This window comes from Spinacia oleracea, chromosome 1, assembly GCF_020520425.1.
Source record: "Spinacia oleracea cultivar Varoflay chromosome 1, BTI_SOV_V1, whole genome shotgun sequence".
NCBI classification, from domain to species: domain Eukaryota; kingdom Viridiplantae; phylum Streptophyta; class Magnoliopsida; order Caryophyllales; family Amaranthaceae; genus Spinacia; species Spinacia oleracea.
The window spans coordinates 118,515,938-118,539,865 of NC_079487.1; the positions used below are offsets into that span (position 1 = coordinate 118,515,938).

General features: G+C 37.1%; 1 protein-coding gene across 2 annotated transcripts; it reads left to right on the forward strand.

Moving 5' to 3' along the window:
• The first annotated feature begins 17,699 nt into the window (after positions 1–17,699).
• On the forward strand, positions 17,700–22,760 carry LOC130466168 (uncharacterized). 2 transcript variants are annotated; one of them, XM_056834870.1, is made up of 6 exons: positions 17,700–18,206; positions 19,076–19,229; positions 19,834–19,942; positions 22,142–22,223; positions 22,309–22,410; positions 22,542–22,760. In XM_056834870.1, the coding sequence occupies exons 3-6, from the start codon at positions 19,857–19,859 to the stop codon at positions 22,641–22,643; spliced, it is 372 nt and encodes a 123-aa protein (XP_056690848.1). In that variant the 5' UTR covers positions 17,700–18,206; positions 19,076–19,229; positions 19,834–19,856; the 3' UTR covers positions 22,644–22,760. The 2 variants fall into 2 exon arrangements, with proteins under 2 accessions (XP_056690848.1, XP_056690849.1); XM_056834871.1 differs by lacking the exons at positions 17,700–18,206; positions 19,076–19,229 and having other exon boundaries at positions 19,400–19,942.
• Positions 22,761–23,928: the final 1,168 nt, after the last annotated feature.

Here is a 23,928-nt window from a genome sequence, read left to right on the forward strand (position 1 = left end):
GCAAAGTTCCTTCCTTTCTGGTTTCCTGGTTTGAAGTTCCTATAGAGCTTTCTCATTCTTCTGACCAGCATGGCAGCCTCTTCTTCATCTGGTTCAGATTCATCGAGTTCCTCAGCCTTTAGAGCAAGTCCTCGATTTCTTGAGCTCTCGGGAACAGCAGCTCCAAGATGCAATTCGTGTGTCATCAAGGAACCAGCAAGTTGTTCAATGTTGAACTTGGTGAAGTCCTTGGTCTCAAACAGTGCAGTGACCTTTGTTCTCCAGCGATCATCTTGTGGCATGCTTCTTAGTATTTTTCTTACCTGTTCATCTGTGGGAATGATTCTACCAAGAGAAACTAATTCATTGGTTATGTTAGTAAATCTAGTGAACATTTCTTGAATAGTTTCTTTTGGAAGCATCTCAAATCTTTCATATTTAGACATCAAAAGGTCAATTTTGGAACGCTTAACTTCATTAGTTCCTTCGTGGGTTACTTGAAGTAGTTCCCAAATCTGTTTTGCGTTCTTGCACCCCATGACTCTGTTGTGTTCATGAGGTCCAAGCCCGCAATGCAAGATTTTGACAGCCATGGCATTCATCTCATATTTATCAAAGTCTTCTTTAGAAAATTCAGACATTGGTTTAGGAACTACCTCGTTTTCAGCATTGGTCTTTGTTACCTCGAAGTCTCCAACTTCAATTACACGCCAAACTTGGTAATTTTCAGCTTTGATGAATATCTCCATTCTATTCTTCCAGTATGAGTAGAACTTGCCATTGAACATAGGTGGCCTTTGTGTCGAGTAACCTTCTTCCAGTTTCTCTTGTGAGTTCATACTTTCAGGAACTTGACTCAAACAGGGTTTCCTGTGTTTTGGTGAGTACTGGCTCTGATACCAACTGTTATTCCAGTAGGAACACGCACAAGAGGGGGGGGGTGAATTGTAATTAGAACTTTGATAAAGTTTCTTGCGGAACTTAGGAAACAATCAAGAAACTGAGAATAGAGAAGACAATAACAACAATTGAGAAAACTTCTTGATACTAATCAAGAAGAGAATTCTTTTATTATGGTAATGCCTCGATTACAATAATCTCTCCAACACAAGTTCCTCTCAAACTCGTGTTCCTCACAGTAATCTACTTCGATTACAACTCCTTAACTTCTCTCTCTCAGACTTAAACTCTAAGTCTAAACAGGATAACTCTATCCTTACTAATACAAAATATAATTCGTGTTTGGATAACTCTAGATATTAATAATGCTTTTGTGAGGATATGAGAAACTTAGGAACTTTGAAATAACTAGGACACAAACTGTTTTAGAAAATCTTAGACAAAACGTTTTTAGGAAAGCAAAAACTCTCAGAATGTTTGTGTACTTTAAACCAAAAACGATTTCCCTTTTATAGTGTTTATCCTTAGGGTTAGTTCCCTTCAAAACCTCAACTGCTAACTGCCAGCACTTTGGTCTCCACGTCCCTTGACTTGAGGAACAAGGGGAAGACCACTTCCCACGTTCAGCCATGAAGCAGTTGGTGATTTGACTCAATCAAACCCTAAAACATTTCTTTAAAACAGATTTTATTTATCTACAAAAACTTAGGAGAATTTTTAGGAAAATAAGTTTTGTTTCAATAAAATAAAACGTAAATCTGTTTTATATTAAATATGCAAAACTTGTTTTTATTTATGAAATGTTTTCCATAAAAATCGCTTCCAATAAAATAAATGGCCTAATTAAATCATAAGTTCCTTGAGTACTCTATATACCATTAGCATAATTAATATTTACATAAAATTCTAAGTACAGTGGACTACCTAGACTTCATGTCTTCCCTTTGTCTGGAACTTGCAACTCAGAAGCTTCAGACGTTCCAGCCAAGGAACATTGATGAGTTCCTCTCTAGCTAACACAGGAACTCTTGGCTATGAGTCTGTAATAGTTCTTGTGGATATTCGGAACTCTTGATATGTAACTGTGTTGCTCCTCTTGTGACTTCAAACTGGAACAGATACAACTTCCAGCTCTGAAACTCCATTGACTGTTCCAAGTGTACCTCAGGAACTTCACCAGTTTATTCAAGTTCCTATCCTAATAGAAACTTGGGCATATGCCTGTTCAAAGTCATTTAGCAACCATAATCAGGAAGTTTGCAATATGTGTGTGTCATCAACCAAAACATAGGAACAACAACACCTCTTTTAATTCTAAATTCTTGTTTCAATAAAGGTTTATGTTTTCTTTCAACCGGGTCATACTTGTTTTTAGTTTTTTTTAAAAGACGCTTGTTTTCTTAATCAAGTGTTAATAATAAAAGAATTCTTTTAATGTAGTAAATGAGAAATCTCTAAAGTATTTTAAGTATAACAAAAGCCGAGTCTTTAATGATTCTTGGATGAGTCGTTTCAAGGGTTTGTGACCTTTCCTAACAAGCCATATTTATTTTGGAATTTCCTAAAAGTCACATGTTTTTCTCAAAACTATGAATTATGGAACTTAAACTAGCTTTGAACAATATTAAAGTGTTTAATGAACTTAAGAGTTGAAACAATAAACTAAAGATGTTTCGGTTTTGTTTTAAGTTCAAAAAAAACATATAGTTTGCAAATAAGTAAATCTTTGACAAGTTTTATAAAAGAAATTATTGTAAAGAATAACGATATACTTTAAAAGAAATAATCAAGTTTTCATATTTTTGAAACCTATTAGTTTGAGATATAACTAGTGGGCATTTCTACGAATAATAAAGATTATGTTTGAATAATTATGTTTTAGGTAAATGTTTATAAAATACATTACAGGCACACTAAGCTATTAAATAATGAATTCGGATTCGAAGAGAGTATAGCCTATTGATAACCTAGGGATGTAAATGAGTGTCACTCACTAGCAACCAGTTATTAATCAATGGTTTAAAGGGTATAGCCAAGGATAAGGAGTGATTCTAAGTTAAAAGGAAATAGTTGAGAAGAGTGTCCAAATTTTAATTATATCGTTACAGTTTGATAAAGAGTAAGAGAAAGTGTCAGCAAGTCTTGAGATTGATATTTAATTGGGTTGAGAATTTATTCTGAGAAATAAAGTGAGTTGAGATATGATGAGAGTGAAGCTAATACATGAGTATGGGAATGCGAATGATATTTTGAGAATGAAATTGCATAATTTGGTAATAAAATTCTTAAGTAGGGGAAAGTAGTCGTGTATGTGTTTCATAGTGCTCACATGCGTCGGTGATGAAAAACATTTAAAGCGAGTGCTACAATCGTAACTTGTAGTTCGGCGGGATAGACCCGTTAAAGCGGCTTGGCCGTAAAGCGAGTGTTACAAAAGTAGACTCGTAGAGGCGGGATAGACCCATAGTTCGGCGGGATAGACCCGTTAAAGCGGCTTCGCCGTAAAGCGAGTGCTACAAAAGTAGACTCGTAGAGGCGGGATAGACCCGTAATTAGGGACATGTCCTAGTTAATTCTTGCAAGCGTATGCTTATCAGGAGGGTGACGACCCCCACCAAATAGAGACAGTTGGTTGAATAACCCCTCTCTATTCGTGTTCACTTTCCCCCAACAGTAAGCTATTATGCTGAGTTTGAGTTGTGTGTTTTCGCAACGAGTTATAAATTTCTTATGAATGTCTATATCTGCATTTGAATTTTTATGAGAACTTTATGAAGAGAATGATATGTCTACGGAAATATTGTACCAATGAGTTTCCCCATTAAGTTAGGAAAATGTGTATATATTGAGTTCCACCTTGCGTCATAAATGATGGTTTGGGAAAAATTTACTTCTGGAGAAGTACTTGAGCTATCTCTAGGATTAATTGTCAAATATGGCATGGAATGAAAACGGTTAAGAGTATGGGAGTAATGATGAATCTTAGTTGTGAGCCTAATTATGTTGATATGAATGTGAATTTAGAAACTTTATGAGGTGATAGAAAGGTGTGAAGCTTTTCCAAGTAAAATTTATTGTAACATTATACCATGTAATGTTTTCGAAGCGAGTTTGATAAGCGAAGTTGCTTCTCAAAACAAAAATATAAAACTAAAACTAAAACTATTTTGAGCCACCTATCAAATGCATTTCAGGTTGGATGTGTGTACTCAGATTTCCGCTGATTTTGTTCAATGAACCTGTCCTGGTGGGGGCAGAGTTAAAATGTTTTGCAAGTAGCGAGAATCGAGTTTCAGTTCAGGTTCAAGGTGCGTAGAGTCCTCTGGACGTCTTATATGTTTCAAGGCGGGTTTATCGATTCTCCAAGTGTATTTAAGTCTTTTCCAATTTGTTAATGGATTGTATTATTCCTTTCTGGAGCTTGTTGGTTTATTATTTATGGATTATATATCCTTGTTGAGTTTGGTGACACCCTAGTGATGTCTTGGGAAATGTTATATGTTGGAATGTTGTAATTGAAGCAGGTGAAAGAAAATCTGACGTAATATCCTAAGCAACGTTTTAGGTTGTCCATATTTAGGGGAAGTGCTGCCGAAATTTTTCATAACTAATTAAGTTTAAGGGTCTCGATTTGAGATAGGCTAAAACGTGATTAAATCTTTGAAGTTGTTTGAAGAATTAAAGTTTGTTTCGCAGGGTTTAAAGTTGAAATCACGTTCAGTTTGTTTAAATTAAGTCTAAGTTTGTTTAGAAAGCAACTCGTTAAGGACGGGCTGTTACAAGTGTTGTTGAACTAATTTGCACTAGTGAGAAGCTACTTAAGTCCCAAAAATATCCTACACCAATATCCACCATTCCACCTAAAAGGCAGGCTATCCAACCCACACTAAATATCACACCACAAAGAACTTCTCTTAGGGTTAAGACAGTTGCAAAGAAAGAAAATACAAGTGGTAAAGGAAAACTGAAATTACAAGCAGTAGAGGGTCAGGGGATTTCAAAGGGAAAGGGGAAAGATATTGTAGAGGGTACGGGGAAGAGAAGAGCTAAGAAGAAGTTGTTTATTGATGAGGAGGTGAGTTAATCTGATTCCAAAGATGGAATTGTGTCTGAATCCAGCACCAATTTTAGTGATCTTGACATTAACTAGGAGGCAGGGGAAGAGGAGGGGTATGGAGATGGCGAAGAATGGTTTAGGAAATCTACGGGGAACATTCTAATGAGATTCGGGGTACTTTTGGATCAGATTCAGAGGGTTCTGGTGGGGAGGCAGTGAAGGATCCTAGGTTTTCACAGATTAATGAAAATTTAGACTGTAATGCAGTGAACATCCTAACTGTGATCGAGGATGAATCTGATGATCTTAGGAGTTTGCCGGGTGATTCTGATGAGGAAGTGGACAACAGTCCATGGTTCAATGGAGAAACTGATTTCAAAAAGCCTATTAAGCTAGTGGAAAGGCTTAAGTTCAGGGATGTTTACGTACTTAGAAAGGCTTTGAGAAATCATGCAATTGAGCATAGGTATGACTATTACTTCCTACATAATGATCGTACTAGGATTACTTCTCGTTGTAAAAGTATATGTGGTTGTGTTTATAACAAGAAAAGAAGTAAGATGCCTAAGTGTACTTGTGTGTGTGTGTGTGGGGGGGGGGGGGGTGACGTGTTCTTTTAAGGTTTATGCAGCAAGATTAGTGAAGAAAGAAACGTGGAATATTAAGAGTTTGCAAACGAAGCATTTGTGTATGAGGAGTAAGTTTAACAAAAAGGTGACTGCTGAATACATAGCCGAGAGGTATTTGGAAGATTTCAGAGGACCTTGTGCGTGGAACATTAAGCAAGTACAAAGTGAGGGTGCACAATGAGTTAGGGATTAAGATTAGCTACTAAAAATGCTTTTCTATCTAGGTGTAGGGCTAAGTTAATAATTTATGGATTGGCATCTAAGAAATATGCTAGGGTTTGGGATTACGCTAGGGCTGTGATGAAATGCGACCCGAGAACTGGATGTCAAGTTGTTGTTAATGGAATTGAGAAGCCCGAACCTCCACGTTTTCTCAGAATGTTCATTTTTCTTTCTCCACTAAGGAATGGGTTTAGAAGAGGGTGTAGACCTATCATTGGGGTAGATGGATGTCACCTTAAGGGAGTGTACCCCAGGAAAATCCTTGTGGTTGTTTCTAAAGATAGGAATAGCAACATTTTTCCAATGGCTTGGGCCACTGTTGAGATTGAAAACAAGGAAACATGGGAGTGGTTATTAGAAGCTTTAATGATTAAGTTCGGAGGTGTTGAAGGTCTTGGCTTCACCTTCATGTCTGACAGACAGAAGGTAACCTTCCAAGTTTTCTTTCATGCCTTTTTATTCATTTTATAACAACTCATCAAGCTAACTTTGTAATGTGTGTTTTGGTGTTGTGATAGGGTTTGTTGGAAGCTTCCCAAACTGTTGTACCGAAAGCTGAGACAAGGTATTGTGTGAGACACATTTGGGCCAATTTTAAGGGCCAATTCAATGGATCAACTTTCAAGGACCTATTTTGGAATGCGGCTAGGGCAACTACTCACGTGAGTTGCTTTGACTTGAAAACTATTGCTACTGCTTGTTGTTATTCTATTCTGCTACTGCTTTGCATCTGATTTGCATCTACTATTATGTTTTCTATTTGCTATTTTTTTATTTCTATGCTATGCTATTTGCATCTGTTGTTGCTATACTATGATGTTTGCATCTGATTTGCATCTGCTATTCTGTTCCTATGATATTTTATTGGTGTTGCTATGTTATTGCTGGTGTTGGTATACTGTTGGTGTTGATGTGTTATGCTATGCTATTATTGTTGTTGTTGTTGTTGTTGTTGTTGTTGTTGTTGTTGTTGTTGTTGTTGTTGTTGTTGTTGTTGTTGTTGTTGTTGTTGTTGTTGTTGTTGTTTTTGTTGTTGTTGTTGTTGTTATGCTGCTATGCTTGGTTGAATTTGCTATGTTACTGAATCTGCTATGCTACTGAATCTTCTATGCTACTGAATCTGCTATATTTTAAGATTCTTGCTCGACCTTCGATTTTCTGACTTGTTGTCTAAAATGTTGCGTTTCTGATGTGGTGTTTCAGTTAGACTTTGAGGTTGCTATGGAATGAATTAACTTCTTGTCTGAAGATGCACATGAGTACCTAGCAAACATCCCCGCCCAACATTGGTCTAGGCATGCCTTCTCCCCAAACTGCAAGTCGAACTTGTTGTTGAATAACTTGTGTGAGACTTTCAACGCAGTGATTAAGGAAGCTAGAGACAAACCTATTCTAACCCAAATGGAATGGTTAATACGATACATGATGAAAAGGAGCAATGATAAGTGGGAGGCAGCCAAAAAATGGAAGGGAAGTTAGTTCCTTTTGTGAAAAGTGTTTTCACTGGATTTGAGAAGTTGGCTAGGTCATGCATAGTGAAAGTGTCAAGGGGTGATAGTTATGAAGTGGAGTTAAAGGGTGATCAATGCGTAGTTGACTTAGAACAACAAACTTGTACTTGTTATCATTGGGAGTTAACTGGGATACCCTGTGTGCATGTCTTTGCATGTATGCTAGACAAAAGGGTGGATCCAGAGTTATATGTTCACCCTTATTACTCTAAGGAGACATACCTGCTAGCCTATGAAAGTCCCATGCATTAAGCCTATGCCTGGACCAAAACACTGGGAAAAATCTAATTTAAGGGAACCGCTCCCACCAGCATTCAAGTTCCAACCTGGAAGACCCAAGGGAAAGAAAAGGAAGCCTGAAAAGGGAGAAGGAACTTCACAAGGTGCTGATCAGGCTAAGAAACCAAAGAGGAAGAACCAATGCAAGAATTGTGGTGGTTTTGGGCATTATGCCAAGACTTGTGGCCTCTAACTGAACCAAGAACAACAATGGAAACTTGTAGACCTCCACTGCACACTCCGTGGCTCAAAGAACAAAGGAAGAAAAAAGAAGAAAAGGTTGTAAGGAGGGTTAGTGTAGATTAATTTATTGTTCTTTTGTGATTTTTCTTGTTTATGTTCATATCCTAAATGTTTATCTTTGTCATTTTCCACAGACTTCAGAAGGGGCTGGGCCAAATAGCATCGCTAACAAGACTTTTCCTCAAGAGAGGCAGGCAACACATGGAAACATCATATAGCCAAGGGTCATCAAGCACAACACCTCCCCCGACTAGGCCTACACTTTCAGTAGCTAGGAGCACTCAATGATTAGAATTAGGTTTCTCGGGTTATTATTGCGTATGTTTAGAACAATGTAATCAATTAACTAAAATGTTTTTTTGGGGGGAAAGTTAGGTGAACAACTTATTTACGGTAGCTATGTATGTTCTTATTTATGCTTAAGACAAACAAATATATTTATGTCATTTCTCGGCCTCTCGATTTTAATTTCTTGGGTTGTTCAGTCGTTTATTTATATTCTTGCTCGCTCTCTTTTATATTTTAATTTATTTCTGTTCTTTTTCTAAAATCTACAATACTGTATATTTTTTGTTCTAAATTGGTGCAGATTTTCTATTCTAAATTTGTGCAGATATTGTGTTCTAATTCTGTGCATATTTTTTGTTCTTAATCTGTGTAGATTCTGTATTCGCTTTCTAGACGTGTGTTGCTACTTCTATGTTGTTATTGTTGTTTCTGCTGTATTTTGTTATTGTATTTTGCTGTTTCTATATGTTGTTGTTGTATTGTGTTGTTGCTGTATTGTGATGTTCATGTATTGTGTTGTTGTTGTAGTTGTATTGTGTTGTTGTTGTATTGTGTTGTTGTTGTATTGTGTTATTGTTGTATACTATTGTTGTTTATGTTGTATGATGTTGTTGTACTGTTGTTGTTTATGTTGTATGTTGTTGTTGTATTGTGTTGTTCCTCTATGTTGTTGATGTATTGTGTTGTTCCTGCTATATGTTGTTGCTGTATGGTGTTGTTTCTGCTGTATTTTGTTGTTGTATTGTTGATGTAATGTGATGTTACTGTTGTATTTTGTTGTTGTGCCATGCTATGTGTTTGAGGTTTGGTAAGTAAAAGTTGGGCTATGTGTTTGAGGTAATGTAATTAGGTACAAGTGAGCATCTTTGTCTGCACAATCTGCTGCTACTAAACTGTATTTTTGCTATGCTGAATCTGCTGCTACGCACAACACAAGTTATTGTTGTTATGCTATGTTGCTTCTGCTTTACTATGCAGATTCAGATCCATGACCAAAGTTGACTTAGGTTGACTTGGTCATGAATCTGCTGCTGATTTGCTATGCTGATTTGCTTCCCCGACCTCGTTTATAAGTATTATACTGTTTATAAAGCTTTAATTACACACACAAATTGGTTTATTACACACACAAATTGGTTCATGTTTCCGGATCAATTACACACACAAATTGGTTTATTAACACAATGAACATCGTTTAAATTACTCGTTACGAATTGATGAGATATTATTGTTGACACAAGTAAATCATACCTTAAAGAACCTCTTGAATCTCCTTTTCAAAGCCGGAAAGATTATCAATTGGAGAAATTTTATTTTCGTGAATCAATGGAGGGAAGAATTAGAAAATTACTGGGTAACAAATTTTGCAGAAGGGAAGAATTAGAACAGAACGACAGAGAAGAGAAATGAAATCGTGGGAATAAGGGAAAAAACTGAAATATTACCGTTACTAGGTTATGTCCCATGCAACGCACGGATGAGACTAAATAAATTTTATCTCTATTCTGACTAATTTATTTAAAACAAAATCATATCAAATTTTATCATGGGTTGTTGAAAAATTAGAGAAAATTATTATTTACTCGAATTATAAAGTGATTAGTGCAATCTTAGGTGTTTAGGGTTTCGGCAAAAAAATACTTAAGTTGGTAAAAAAAAACTTATCATACCTTTATCGGGTAACCGTGTTCTTTTAAAATTGAGTGATATCCATAACTGTAACCATTCCCGTACCCGCTACATAAAATGGAAGAAAATAATAATAAAAATGCTTGTTTGGGTATGGACATATAATTACACATTGTTTTTTAAAACTATTGCATGTAGGATAAGAGTATAATTTTTTTTTTTTTGAAAAAGGTTTATGAAAATCAAAATACTATCTTGCTATTACGGAATATCAACTTACTACGTATATTATAAAAATAATAATATCATAAAAATTATGATTTTCTCATTCCTGACATATATTTTTCGAATTAGTATTAATATATTATGTTAAATTCTTGCCACAATACACATGAAATGGTAATTTTGGAAAAAAAAATATAAAAAATCAGGAAATTAGATATTTTAAAAGATTCTTTAATTAAAATTTTATTTAAAAAAAAATGGAAGGACACACCAGGAGATGACACCCATGAGTCATATTTGTATAGGGTATTTTAGGCACATTTAGGTTGCATTATTAGGCATTTATATCATTTTAGTTGCATTTAGGGTCACATTTGTATAAGTTATCGTTGTCGTACTCTATTACGCCCCGTTTGTGTTTTCTTTAATGTTTCAGGTGATTTCACGCTCATTTGGATGCTTTCAGAGTGTTATGAGTTGATTTGGGTGATGAACGGATGGGATGTTGATTCGAGGATCATTACATGTCTCTAGGAATAATTTTGAGTCAACAACGAAGCTAAACACTATTTTTTAAGTATCAAAACGGACAATCGTTCACTCTTTTGATGATATCTCAAGTTCTACATCTCGGAGTGAGACGATTTTGATTGGGCTAGAAAGTAGGCTTCAAGAGCTTTCCAACGACAGGTCACATGTCCTTATAGGCATTGTAGAACAAGAGTTATGACATGAACAAGATGGTTCGACTGTCTGATTCGCCAACGGCCCACAACGCAGGCCCAACTCTTCTCCTTGGGCGCGAAAACCAGCGACCAACCAGCGGGGCCGCTGGTTTCTCCGCCCAACTGACTTCCGCGCGGGTTCGTTGCGTCGCTTCTCGTGATCGTTCAGTTAAATGATAACTTATGTAATTATTGTTATTTCCTATTTTGTTTAGAATTTAGGAAGCATATAAATACTTCAAGGGAATTTATTTATTTCCCTTATGCTTTATTTCCTTTATGTTTTAATTCCCTTAGAATTCTATTTCACGTTCCTTTTTCTCTTCTCTTTTTCATGAACCCTAGTTTTTCTACATACTCCATTATGTAATTCTTTGAGGTAGTATTGATTTTTCTCTTTATTTTATTTATCGCTTTTAATTATGTTTTCATTCCTAGACTTACGTTTCATAATTTATTTCATGATTGAGTAGTTTGCTTTCTAGGGTTTGGGAATCCATGATAATATTATGAATCTTTATTATTATTGTTGATGGTTTGATTATTCATTGATATTTCTAGTTGATTAGGTTTATATTGTTAATCTTTGCAATCTGATCAATTGTTTGATTAAATCATGCTAATAGGGTTTAGAATCGAAAGATCGGATTTTAGAGGCTTACCTACAACTAGCAATCCTGATTATGTTAGCGATCGTACTGCATATGTTGAATTGAGAGTATTAAGACCCGACCGTAGGATTAACTTGTGCTCTAGATAATTTGAATATTTGAATTGTTGATGATGTTTTGATTGATTTTGAACTATAAACATGGTGAACCATTGCCCTAGATCTTTTAGTTTATTTTCCTATTTATTTTAGTTTAAACATTCAATCCTAAATTTCGTGACATCGCTAGTTTCGCCATACCTTGAAAGCTATATTTAAATAGCCATTTCTCTGTGGATTCGTGTTAGGTTATGATACATATGATATTACATAAATCATGCGGAAACAACCATTAACCCAGGATTACATATTATTTACACATAATCATATAGCATAATTTAGATGCATACTCTTTGTTGCGTGCCCTCCCTAGCTGCACCCGAACCGAACAAGAACAAGTCTTTAGGACTCCAAGTGTCGTCCCTCCGTAGATAGTCCACAGCACGTCCGGATCCGCCTTAAGATTGACCAACTAGAATCGCCCTTAAGGTACTAGAATTTTCGGCACTTTTGAGCAAGATGTGTGGCTGAATTTTTTTTCTCAAAAACTCACTTTGAATACTTAAAAACTCGTTATAAATTGTGAACCCAGGCCACATATTTATAGGGGTATGGAAAGGGAATTGGAATCCTATTCAGATACAAATTAATTAAACCTAGAATCCTACAAGAACTCTATTTAATTCATTTATCAAATAGAATTAGGAATTTAATCATTAACCGAACTCTGCATGATTTAGGAATCGTGCATGAACACAAACACTTACGCACACACACGGCAGCCACGATGGGCCTCCCATGCGCGTGCGTGCGAGCGGCAGCCCACGCAACGAGGCCTACGCGAGCTACAAGCCCACGTAGCTCATGCGCGCGCTGCGCGCGCTGCGCGCGCTGTGCGCGCTGCCACGGCCTGCTGGGCCTGGCCTTGCGCTGGGCCTGGCGTGGCCTTGGCTGTTCGTGTGGCGCGCTTGGCTTGCTGGGCGATGGCTTGGCTTCGTGCTGGGCCCTCGTCCGGCAGGCCTCGTCCGATGCTTATTCGTACGATACGCTTCCGATTAAATTTCCGATTCCGGAATTCATTTCCGATACGAACAATATTTAATATTTTCGATTCCGGAATTAATTTCCGTTTCGAACAAATATTTAATATTTCCGTTTCCGGAATTATTTTCCGATTCCGACAATATTTCCGATTCTGGCAATATTTCCGTTTCCGGCAATATTTCCGATTCTGGCAATATTTCCATTTCCGGTAATATTTTCCGATACGTACCATGTTTCCGTTTCCGGCAACATCTACGACTTGGATAATATTTATATTTCCGATACGATCCATATTTCCGTTTCCGGTAATATCATCGTTTCCGGAGTATTCATTTCTTGCCTGTGACGATCTCAGCTCCCACTGAAACCAAGATCCGTCGATTCCGAATATTCATAGATGGAGTATTTAATGCCATTAAATACTTGATCCGTTTACGTACTATTTGTGTGACCCTACGGGTTCAGTTAAGAGTAAGCTGTGGATTAATATCATTAATTCCACTTGAACTGAAGCGGCCTCTAGCTAGGCATTCAGCTCACTTGATCTCACTGAATTATTAACTTGTTAATTAATACTGAACCGCATTTATTAGACTTATCATAGAATGCATACTTGGACCAAGGGCATTATTTCCTTCAGTCTCCCACTTGTCCTTAGGGACAAGTGTGCATTTCCTAATTCCTTTGTCTCTCGATGCTTGCTCTTGAACATAAGGTAAGAGTTGTCATCCTTATTATGTCCAGAGGTGTTCCTCTGTTTCAGAGTTCAACTGATCAAATAAACAGATAATCATAGCCTATGATTCATCCGAGCACGGCCATGCATTTCACAGTTTCTAGCTCTCCGAGTGGCCTTGTACAACTTTTAAGCATCTCATCCCGATTTATGGGAGGACAATTCCAATCTTGCGATCTTGAGATTAGACTTCGTTTGATAGGTGATTACCTGAGCGTTGCCTTTATAGCCTCCTTTTGCGGTGCGACGGTTGGTCAACGTCAAAGCAACCAGTTCTCAAACAAGTAATCTCAAATCACTCAGGTATTGAGGATTTAGTGTCTAATAATTTAATGAAATTTACTTATGACAGACTTTCATCTCTTACAGTAAAGTTTCATAGGTCTTGTCCGATACTAGTCTTCCCAAAGTAAGTATCTATGCAAATGATTATGACATTGCCATGTCCACATAGTTCAAGAAACAGAACTACTAGTCATCTTGCATTCTAATCGTCTAACGTTTTCTATGCGTCCAATTTTATAGAAAACTCCGATTAGGGACCATTTTCAACCTTTGACATTCAAGTTCACTTGATAGACATTTCTTAGTCACAGGACTGGTCCTGACAGTCTATCTTGAATATATCGTCAAATTGAAGGGACTCATCATTTAATAAACCACAAATTAAATGGAAAAATGAATTCATTTCATTTATTGTGAATGATTAACCAATAATGTTTTACAAAGATTTAAACTCTAAAACTTTAAAAACATTAAATAGAGACATCAAAGCCATTCTCCAATATGCTTGATTCCCATAGCTGCAGTGTGCGAGTTGTGCTTCGCTTGCGGCAGAGGTTTAGTCAATGGATCTGATATGTTGTCATCAGTTCCAATTTTGCTTATCTCGACTTCTTTTCTTTCAACGAACTCTCGTAGAAGGTGAAATCTACGAAGTACATGCTTGACTCTCTGGTGGTGTCTAGGCTCTTTTGCCTGTGCAATAGCTCCGTTATTGTCACAATACAGGGCTATTGGTCCTTTAATGGAGGGGACTACACCAAGTTCACCTATGAACTTCCTTAGCCATATAGCTTCCTTTGCTGCTTCATGTGCAGCAATGTACTCCGCTTCAGTTGTAGAATCCGCAATGGTGCTTTGCTTAGCACTTTTCCAGCTTACTGCTCCTCCGTTGAGGCAGAAGACAAACCCAGACTGTGATCTGAAATCATCTTTGTCGGTTTGGAAACTTGCGTCCGTATAGCCTTTAACAATTAATTCATCATCTCCACCATAGACCAGGAAGTCATCTTTAAGCCTTTTCAGGTACTTCAGAATGTTCTTGGCAGCAGTCCAATGCGCCTCTCCTGGGTCTGACTGGTATCTGCTCGTAGCACTGAGTGCGTACGCAACATCCGGGCGTGTACATATCATAGCATACATTATTGAACCAATCAATGATGCATATGGAATCCCATTCATTCGTCTACGCTCATCAAGTGTTTTTGGGCACTGAGTCTTGCTTAGAGTCATTCCATGAGACATGGGTAGGTAGCCTCGCTTGGAGTCCGCCATCTTGAACCTATCAAGCACCTTATTGATATAAGTGCTTTGACTAATTCCAATCATCCTTTTAGATCTATCTCTGTAAATCTTGATGCCCAATATGTACTGTGCTTCTCCTAGATCCTTCATTGAAAAACATTTCCCAAGCCAAATCTTGACAGAGTTCAACATAGGAATGTCATTTCCGATAAGTAATATGTCGTCGACATATAATACTAGGAAAGGAATTTTGCTCCCACTGACCTTCTTGTATACACAAGATTCGTCTGCGTTCTTGATGAAACCAAAGTCACTGACTGCTTCATCAAAACGTATATTCCAGCTCCTGGATGCCTGCTTCAATCCGTAGATTGATTTCTTTAGCTTGCATACCTTTTTAGCATTCTTTGGATCCTCAAAAACTTCAGGCTGTGTCATAAACACAGTTTCTGTTAAAACGCCGTTTAAGAAAGCAGTTTTGACATCCATCTGCCATATTTCGTAATCGTAATATGCAGCGATTGCTAACATTATCCGAATAGACTTTAGCATTGCAACTGGTGAAAAGGTTTCATCGTAATCCACACCGTGGACTTGCCTGTAACCTTTTGCAACCAATCTAGCTTTGAAAACTTCAAGTTTCCCATCCTTGTCCTTTTTCAGTTTGAAAACCCATTTGCTTCCAATGGCTTGGTAGCCATCTGGCAAATCGACCAAATCCCATACTTGGTTTTCAGACATGGAGTCCAATTCAGATTGCATGGCTTCTTTCCATTGCTTGGAGCTAGGGCTCGTCATAGCTTGTTTGTAAGTCGCAGGTTCATCACTTTCAAGTAATATAACGTCATAGCTCTCGTTTGTCAAAATACATAAGTACCTTTCCGGTTGAGATCTATATCTTTGCGATCTACGCGGGGTAACATTTCTAGATTGACCATGATTCTCACCAGATTCTTCTAAAGATCTCTGAGTTTCATCCTGAATGTCATCTTGAGCATTCTCTAGAGTTTGTTGTTCGACTCGAATTTCTTCGAGGTCTACTTTTCTCCCACTTGTCATTTTGGAAATGTGATCTTTCTCCAAAAAGACACCATCTCGAGCAACAAACACCTTGTTCTCAGATGTATTGTAGAAGTAATACCCCTTTGTTTCCTTTGGATAGCCCACAAGGATACATTTGTCAGATTTTGGATGAAGTTTGTCTGAAATTAATCGTTTGACGTATACTTCACATCCCCAAATCTTAAGAAAAGACACATTTGGAGGCTTTCCAAACCATAATTCATATGGAGTCTTTTCGACAGCTTTGGACGGAGCTCTATTTATAGTGAGTGCAGCTGTATTTAGTGCATGTCCCCAAAATTCTAATGGAAGTTCGGCCTGACCCATCATTGACCTAACCATGTCTAGCAAGGTTCTGTTCCTCCGTTCCGACACACCGTTCCATTGTGGTGTTCCAGGAGGAGTCAATTCTGATAGAATTCCACATTCTTTCAGATGGTCATCAAATTCATTGCTCAGATATTCACCGCCTCTATCAGACCGCAGTGCCTTAATCTTCTTGCCTAATTGATTCTCTGCTTCACTCTGAAATTCCTTGAATTTGTCAAAGGATTCAGACTTATGCTTCATTAGGTAGACATAACCATACCTACTGAAGTCATCAGTGAAAGTGATAAAGTAGCTGAAACCACCTCTAGCATTTGTACTCATTGGTCCACATACATCTGTATGGATTAAACCCAATAGTTCATTTGCTCTTTCTCCAACTTTAGAGAAAGGTTGCTTTGTCATTTTGCCAAGTAAACATGATTCGCATTTACCATAATCCTCTAAGTCAAATGGTTCTAGAATTCCTTCCTTTTGAAGTCTTTCTAAGCGTTTCAAGTTTATATGGCCTAATCGACAATGCCACAGATAGGTGAGATATGAATCATCCTTTTTGGCCTTTTTGGTATTTATGTTATATACTTGTTTGTCGTGATCTAATAAATAAAGTCCATTGACTAATCTAGCAGATCCATAAAACATCTCTTTAAAATAAAACGAACAACTATTGTCTTTTATTAAAAAGGAAAATTCCTTAGCATCTAAGCAAGAAACTTAAATGATGTTTTTAGTAAGACTTGGAACATGGAAACATTCTTCCAGTTCCAAAACTAGCCCGGAGGGCAACGACAAATAGTATGTTCCTACAGCTAATGCAGCAATCCGTGCTCCATTTCCCACTCGTAGGTCGACTTCACCCTTGCTTAACTTTCTACTTCTTCTTAGTCCCTGTGGATTGGAACATAAGTGTGAGCCACAACCTGTATCTAATACCCAAGAAGTTGAATTTGCAAGTATACAGTCTATAACGAAAATACCTGAAGATGGAACGACTGTTCCGTTCTTCTGATCTTCCTTTAGCTTCAAGCAATCTCTCTTCCAATGCCCCTTCTTCTTGCAGTAGAAGCATTCGGATTCAGAAGTGGGTTGACTGACCTTCCTCTTTACAGATTTGGCGCCAGTTTGCTTAGTTGGGCTGGCCTTGTTGCCACCTTTCTTAGCATTTCTCTTCTTTCCAGATTTCTTGAACTTGCCCCCACGCACCATAAGCACATCCTGCTTATCACTTTTGAGCGTCTTTTCAGCGGTCTTCAACATACCGTGAAGCTCAGTGAGCGTTTTGTCCAGACTATTCATACTGTAGTTCAGTTTGAACTGATCATACCCGCTATCAAGAGAATGGAGGATGGTGTCTATAGCCATTTCCTGAGAAAATTGCTGATCCAGCCGACTCATATTCTCAATGAGTCCAATCATTTTGAGAACATGTGGACTTACGGGCTCGCCTTTCTTAAGCTTGGTCTCAAGAATTTGCCTATGAGTCTCGAATCTTTCGACTCGAGCCAGATCTTCACTAGTAGAAAAAACCCCTGTTGCAGCCCCCTTGTTGCAGCGTACAGGTATTAATACGCTTCAACAACCCGTCGGTCAACGCGGGTCAAAACCTTTAAAGGGTTGTTGCAGCGTACAAATATAATTGCCCCCTGCAAAAGAGTTTGTTGCAGCGTACATTTTAAAGCCCCCTGCAATAGCCCGTTTTTGTTGCAGCGTACAGTTTAAAAGCCCCCTGCAATAGCCCGGGTAAAAAATTCATTTGCTGCAATATTGGTTGAATAACTAATTCAGAACAAATCAAGCATCTCAAAATTTGAGTTCTCGCGCTTAACTCCTTCTTCTTCCCTTGGATTCCCTGCGTCGTCCCCTAAAAAAAAAACCCATTCCCTGCGTCGCCGAAAAAGCTTCCTCGTCGATCATACTGGCCCTCCTTGCCAGTCGGCGGTGGGTCTCTTTCTCGCCTCCTCTCCAGCCGCCACCTGTTAGCTTGCTCGGCCGGTGGTTTCAAGGAAAAACTTAGCTTGCTCGCGTCGGTGGTTCCAAGAAAGAAAGTTGTCCGCGTCCTGTTCTCCGTCAACCTCCTCGCCGCGGCTAGTAATCTTCCCTGTCCCCTCTTTTAGGTTTGTTCAAGTCGTTTATCTAATTTTCGTTTTAAGAATTAGGGTTTGTTCATTTCGTTTTTAGGGTTCTATGCGTTTGTTCAATTCGTTTTAGGGTTGGTGCAATTCGTTTTTAGAGTTCAATTCGTTTTTAGGGTTTGTTCATAGATAAAGATGTGGTGGTGTTGGAATTAGAGAATGGTGGTGGGGGTGGTGGCGGTGGTGGAGGGGTGGAGCATGGGAGGTAGAGTTGACGGTTGTTAATTGCATTGTACTATTGAAATATTAATTTATGTCATGCTCATACATATTGATGCAACATAATTACTATTCATTCAGAAAGTTGTCCATTCTTTTATGGTTGGTATCTAGCAATTTCAACTTGAAGAACATAGCTACCGCAAACAAATTGGAAAAATTCTAAGTGGTTAAAAATTGAATCAGTGTCTATCTTCGATGGAAAAATCAATATCTTTTTATTTTGGCTCAGTTAGTAATTCTATGAATGAACAGGTTGTCATAATGTTTAATTGGAATTTGAAAGTCTTCATGTTCCCTCGACAATTTCTAATGGAAATCTTCATCTTAGAGGAATAAGGAATGTGAATAAAGAATAACGTTGATATGCGGTTGTTTTTGTAGACGAGGTCAATAAAACGTAGTAGTTGAAGTATCTATTTTTTCTGAGGTCACTGAACGTCTTTTTGATTCACCTAGCTTTATAAACAACCACATCATTCTTATTACTTAATCTTGTAGCTTCAAAATTGTCTTTTTGATTCATTGTTAATGGTGTTGTCCTGTAAATTTTTTTGTAGTGTGGTTTTATATCCACCCTCAATATGGAGTAATTTCCATTATGCATTAAATATCCTGCTGATGTGACACAGAAAGGAAGAAGTATTGAAGCTGAAGTTGAGTTCGAGAGGCTACTGGGAGGTTTACATGTCAAAAGTGCAATAGCTTAATTGTCAAAGTCGGATAGAGGGGATGAGGCTGATACAGTTAAATTCTCGGAGCTATTTTATGGTCGACATTATAATGGTAAAGTTTCTCACTTGTTTTGACAATAAATTGGCCCTTTCTATTTTATTTTTTACCAAATTATTGTTCAATGTTGATGCAGTCAAATTTTCACTTTCCAAATTTCATATTTTGCTTCATTTTGCAGTGGTTTTCATTGGGTCTGTCCTGTTTTCTTTACAGCAGATGTCTGGTATCAACGTTGTGTTCTATTTCTCTTCTTCTGTCTTTAGAGTGCTAGAGTTCCACCAGATACTGCAAACATGTTTGTCTCAGTTGCCTGGTAGAGGTCACTTGCAATACATTGCTTACTGAGTCCTGAGATATTAGGCAGGTAGTGCTGAAGGGTACTTTTCTGCGTGTTTGTCTGTGCTGGTATTCATGCTTGCGCTTCTGTGTGTAAAATCAGGAGGGATGTATGTTGATTTCCTTTTTCTTTCTTTTTTGTTTTCATGAAAGCCATATAAAGTATTTGTTGGTGTTTTTGGTTGGCGGAAGGGTGGGGAGAGGGGAGTGACTTAAGAAAATCGAGGTTGGATGCTTTGTGCTTTTATCTTATGGTTTTTTACCAAGGTTCTTTTTGTGTTGGTGAATGATAATGTTTAATCTCTTCGTCATTTTGCAGAAGCATATTCACGTGAACAGACTATGCTGGTTCAAAAAATTGCTTCTGAGCATAATGGCTCTGATTTTATTTTGCTGAAGAACCTGAAGCTAAAAAGGAGCTATGGAAGGTAATTTGGCTATTTAATCTCTCCAAGTTTATCAATCTACTTACGGTCAATGTGTTTGGTGCTTTGATCAGACCTGCTGTTGTGCAGTACTGCAGTTATCCGTCCTATTTCCTGTTTTCCACTTTTGGGGCCAAATGTTTTGATAAATCAGTTATTTGCTCTTTCCTATTAGTAGAAAATATCTCGACTTTTCTGCCTTTCATTTCAGTTCTGCCTCATCACCTAATGGTGTTGAAGGACTCCAAATTAAGAAGTATATTCTGATCAAGTTCACATGTTTCACAGTTCACTCACTAAATTGCATCCTTGTATATAAAGAGAATTTTGATTGAGGTTGTGCTTCTTAATATCTATGTACCTATAATTGTAGTCTAGCGTGCATACTGTAACACCTCAGATTTTACAATGTGGAAATAAACAAAGAGAATATGGTTAAGTAAGACGGTAGCAGAAGGCCCTCAACTTACAAGCCACTCAAAAGCTAATACAAACTCTCTCCCATAACATGGAGTTTCCTATTCATGAAACACCTAACATATATAGCTAATTGAATCTGTCGCCTAATACTAGGGCCATCAAGAGAAATATTCTGGAATCTTCGCATATTCCTCTCCCTCCATATGTAGAACCTAAGGACTCATTTTAAACTTACTAAATGTTTTATATGCTTATTTTTAACTTTCTAGGACTCATTCCAATCCATTTATGCATATTTAAGGCTCATTGTGTCGTTATAGGTCATATTTAGGCTAAAATGACATTTTCGCTCCCAACTTTGAACTTAAGAACCTAATGACTCATTTATATGATAAATATGCTTATTTTTAAGTTTCTAACACTTATTCTAATCTATTTATGCACATTTAATGTTTGTTTTATCGTTATAGGTCATATTTAGGCTAAAATGAGGCATTTGCGCTCCTAACTTTGAACTAAAGAACCTAAGGACTCATTTTAAACTTATTACATGATTAATATGCTTAGTTTTAAGTTTCTAAGACTTATTCTAACTACTTATACACATTTAAGGCTTGTTTGGTCGTTATAGGACATATTTAGGCTAAAATGACATTTTCGCTCCAAACTATGAACTAAAGAACCTAAGGACTCATTTTAAACTTACTAAATGTTTTATATGCTTAGTTTTGACTTTCTAGAACTCATTCCAATCTATTTATGCATATTTAAGGCTCATTGTGTCGTTATAGGTCATATTTAGGCTAAAGTGCCATTTTCGCTCCCAACTTTGAACTTAAGAACCTAATGACTCATTTTAAACTTATTATATGATAAATATGCTTAGTTTTAAGTTTCTAAGACTTATTCTAATCTATTTATGCACATTTAATGCTTGTTTTATCGTTATAGGACATATTTAGGCTAAAATGAGGCATTTTCGCTCCTAACTTTAAAATAAAGAACCTAAGCACTCATTTTAAACTTATTACATGATTAATATGCTTAGTTTTAAGTTTCTAAGACTTATTCTAACTACTTATACACATTTAAGGTTTGTTTGGTCGTTATAGGACATATTTAGGCTAAAATGACATTTTCGCTCCAAACTATGAACTAAAGAACCTAAGGACTCATTTTAAACTTACTAAATGTTTTATATGCTTAGTTTTGACTTTCTAGAACTCATTCCAATCTATTTATTCATATTTAAGGCTCATTGTGTCGTTATAGGTCATATTTAGGCTAAAGTGCCATTTTCGCTCCCAACTTTGAACTTAAGAACCTAATGACTCATTTTAAACTTATTATATGATTAATATGCTTAGTTTTTAGTTTCTAAGACTTATTCTAATCTATTTATGCACATTTAATGCTTGTTTGATAGTTATAGGTCATATTTAGGCTAAAATGAGGCATTTTCGCTCCTAACTTTAAAATAAAGAACCTAAGCACTCATTTTAAACTTAAGACATGTTTAATATGCAAAATTTTAACTTTCTAAGACTCGTTCCAATCTATTTATGCACCTTTAAGGCTCATTAGGTCATTGTAGGTCATATTTTAAACTTAAGACATGTTTAATATGTATATATTTTCGATTCTGCTAGAGATCCACGTCGAACAGATTATGCATGGGGAATCTTGAGTTTGTAAGTTCTTTTGCTTACAAATTACATTAGTCTTTAAGAAACCTAAGCCAAAATCATATTCATGAGTACCCATGTTTCGTTAATTTTCTAGGGCATACCAAGTGTACAAGTGCAATGGTGGGCATTGTCCGAATAAAACGAGTTTTAAGTCGTGTAAACCCATTCATATAGAGGTATAACATGTTTCTTAATTAGCTTTTTGCTTTGTTTTTATTAATTATTGGCCTTGCAAGATAAAGTATTATGTTTCTTAATCAGTGTGCTCAACAAATCGGCGGAACTGAGTGTGGCTATTACGTTATGAAGTTCATGTTAGAGATAGTCACGTTACAACATGACTATGAAGGCCGGCTAGATGAGGTAATTAAGTAACTAATTGATTCGTATTCTAGACTATTAATACATTGTCATTAGTTGCTTGAATGTTAAAATGTGACATTTCATTTGCATTTAATCGATCTAATGCTCCATCAATTTTTTGTTTTTGTAAGGTCTATACTCCGAGGACCGCGCCTTATGCTAGTGAGGAAATTGATGTGGTTCGTGAGCAATGGGCGAAGTTTTTTACCACCAAGTATTTATTATTGACCTGAGGGCGCTTGATCGTGTTGGTTTAGATGTTATAGAACAATCTTTTATGTTAAAATGTATGCGTACGTTGAAATTGGAACGTAAATATATTTAAATGTATCGGTATGTGCACTTTTGGTTTTGGGATATATACAAAACTCCAGTTGTTGTTTTTATATTTGTTATACAGGTTGCGTTATTCTATTATTGTTTTGACATGTTTCTATATTTGGTGCAAGGCACTCTAGGTATCCCTAAACAAAATTAGAATTTTCCCGCCAAAAGTGCTTTTTTGCAGCGTACATATATGTTGTACGCTGCAACAAGGGAAAAAAAATTCGCAAAAATTCAGACTTGTTGCAGCGTACAAATAAATGTACACTGCAAAAAATTGAGTAATTCAGACTTGTTGCAGCGTACAAATAAATGTACGCTGCAAAAAGTTGAGTCTTTTGCAGCGTACATATATATGTACGCTGCAACAAGTCCAAAATTTTGCCAATTTTTTGGCACTTGTTGCAGCGTACATCTAAAAGCCCGCTGCAACAAATCACTTTTTGCAGCGAACTTGTACGCTGCAACAAGTTCAGACTTGTTGCAGGCCCCCCAGTTGCAGCATACGATGTACGCTGCAACAGGGGTCTAAAAGCCCGCTGCAATAAGGGTTTTTTCTACTAGTGCTTGGAACATGTTCTTCAACTCACTGATGATTGTGAAAGCATCTGAGTTGATGAACGTTTTCTGCAGATCCGCACTCATGGTGGCGAGCATTAGACATTTCACATCCTTGTTGGCATCAATCCAACGATTGAGGGCTGCCTGAGTGACCCCGTCGCCTGCAGCTTCGGGCATCGCCTCATCTAGGACATACTCCTTTTCTTCCTGCATAAGAACTATTTGCAAGTTCATTTGCCAGTCAAGGAAGTTTTTCCCGTTCAACTTCTCCTTTTCGAGAATTGATCGAATATTGAATGAATTGTTGTTTGCCATATTAAAAACTACAATTGAAAAGAATAAACAAATAAATAATCATTCACAGTTTCTCTTAATAAACTTAAATTCTAGCATACATGCATAATTCAATGTTTATTAAGCATTTTATTCAAGTTATGTGTTCCGGCAGGTGTGAATAAAATGATTCCAAGATCCTAAAATCATTGAAGAACTAAGCACAGTTTGTCGACTTAATCCTAGAACATCTTAGGTAAGCAAAAGCCTTTTGCTAATAGTCTAGAAACTATTCTTGGTTGATAGGTACGTCTAAGAACTTATTAGGTAAACCTATCGATTTTGCCACGACATAAAAGG

What these genes read in the sequence shown, in the direction of transcription:
- LOC130466168 (XM_056834870.1), top strand. Translation starts at nt 19,857, where the DNA reads ATGCTGGTTCAAAAAATTGCTTCTGAGCATAATGGCTCTGATTTTATT. An exon ending in CTAAAAAGGAGCTATGGAAG is followed by an intron (nt 19,943 to 22,141) that starts GTAATTTGGCTA and finishes TTAATTTTCTAG; the next exon opens with GGCATACCAAGTGTACAAGT. An exon ending in ATGAAGGCCGGCTAGATGAG is followed by an intron (nt 22,411 to 22,541) that starts GTAATTAAGTAA and finishes TGTTTTTGTAAG; the next exon opens with GTCTATACTCCGAGGACCGC.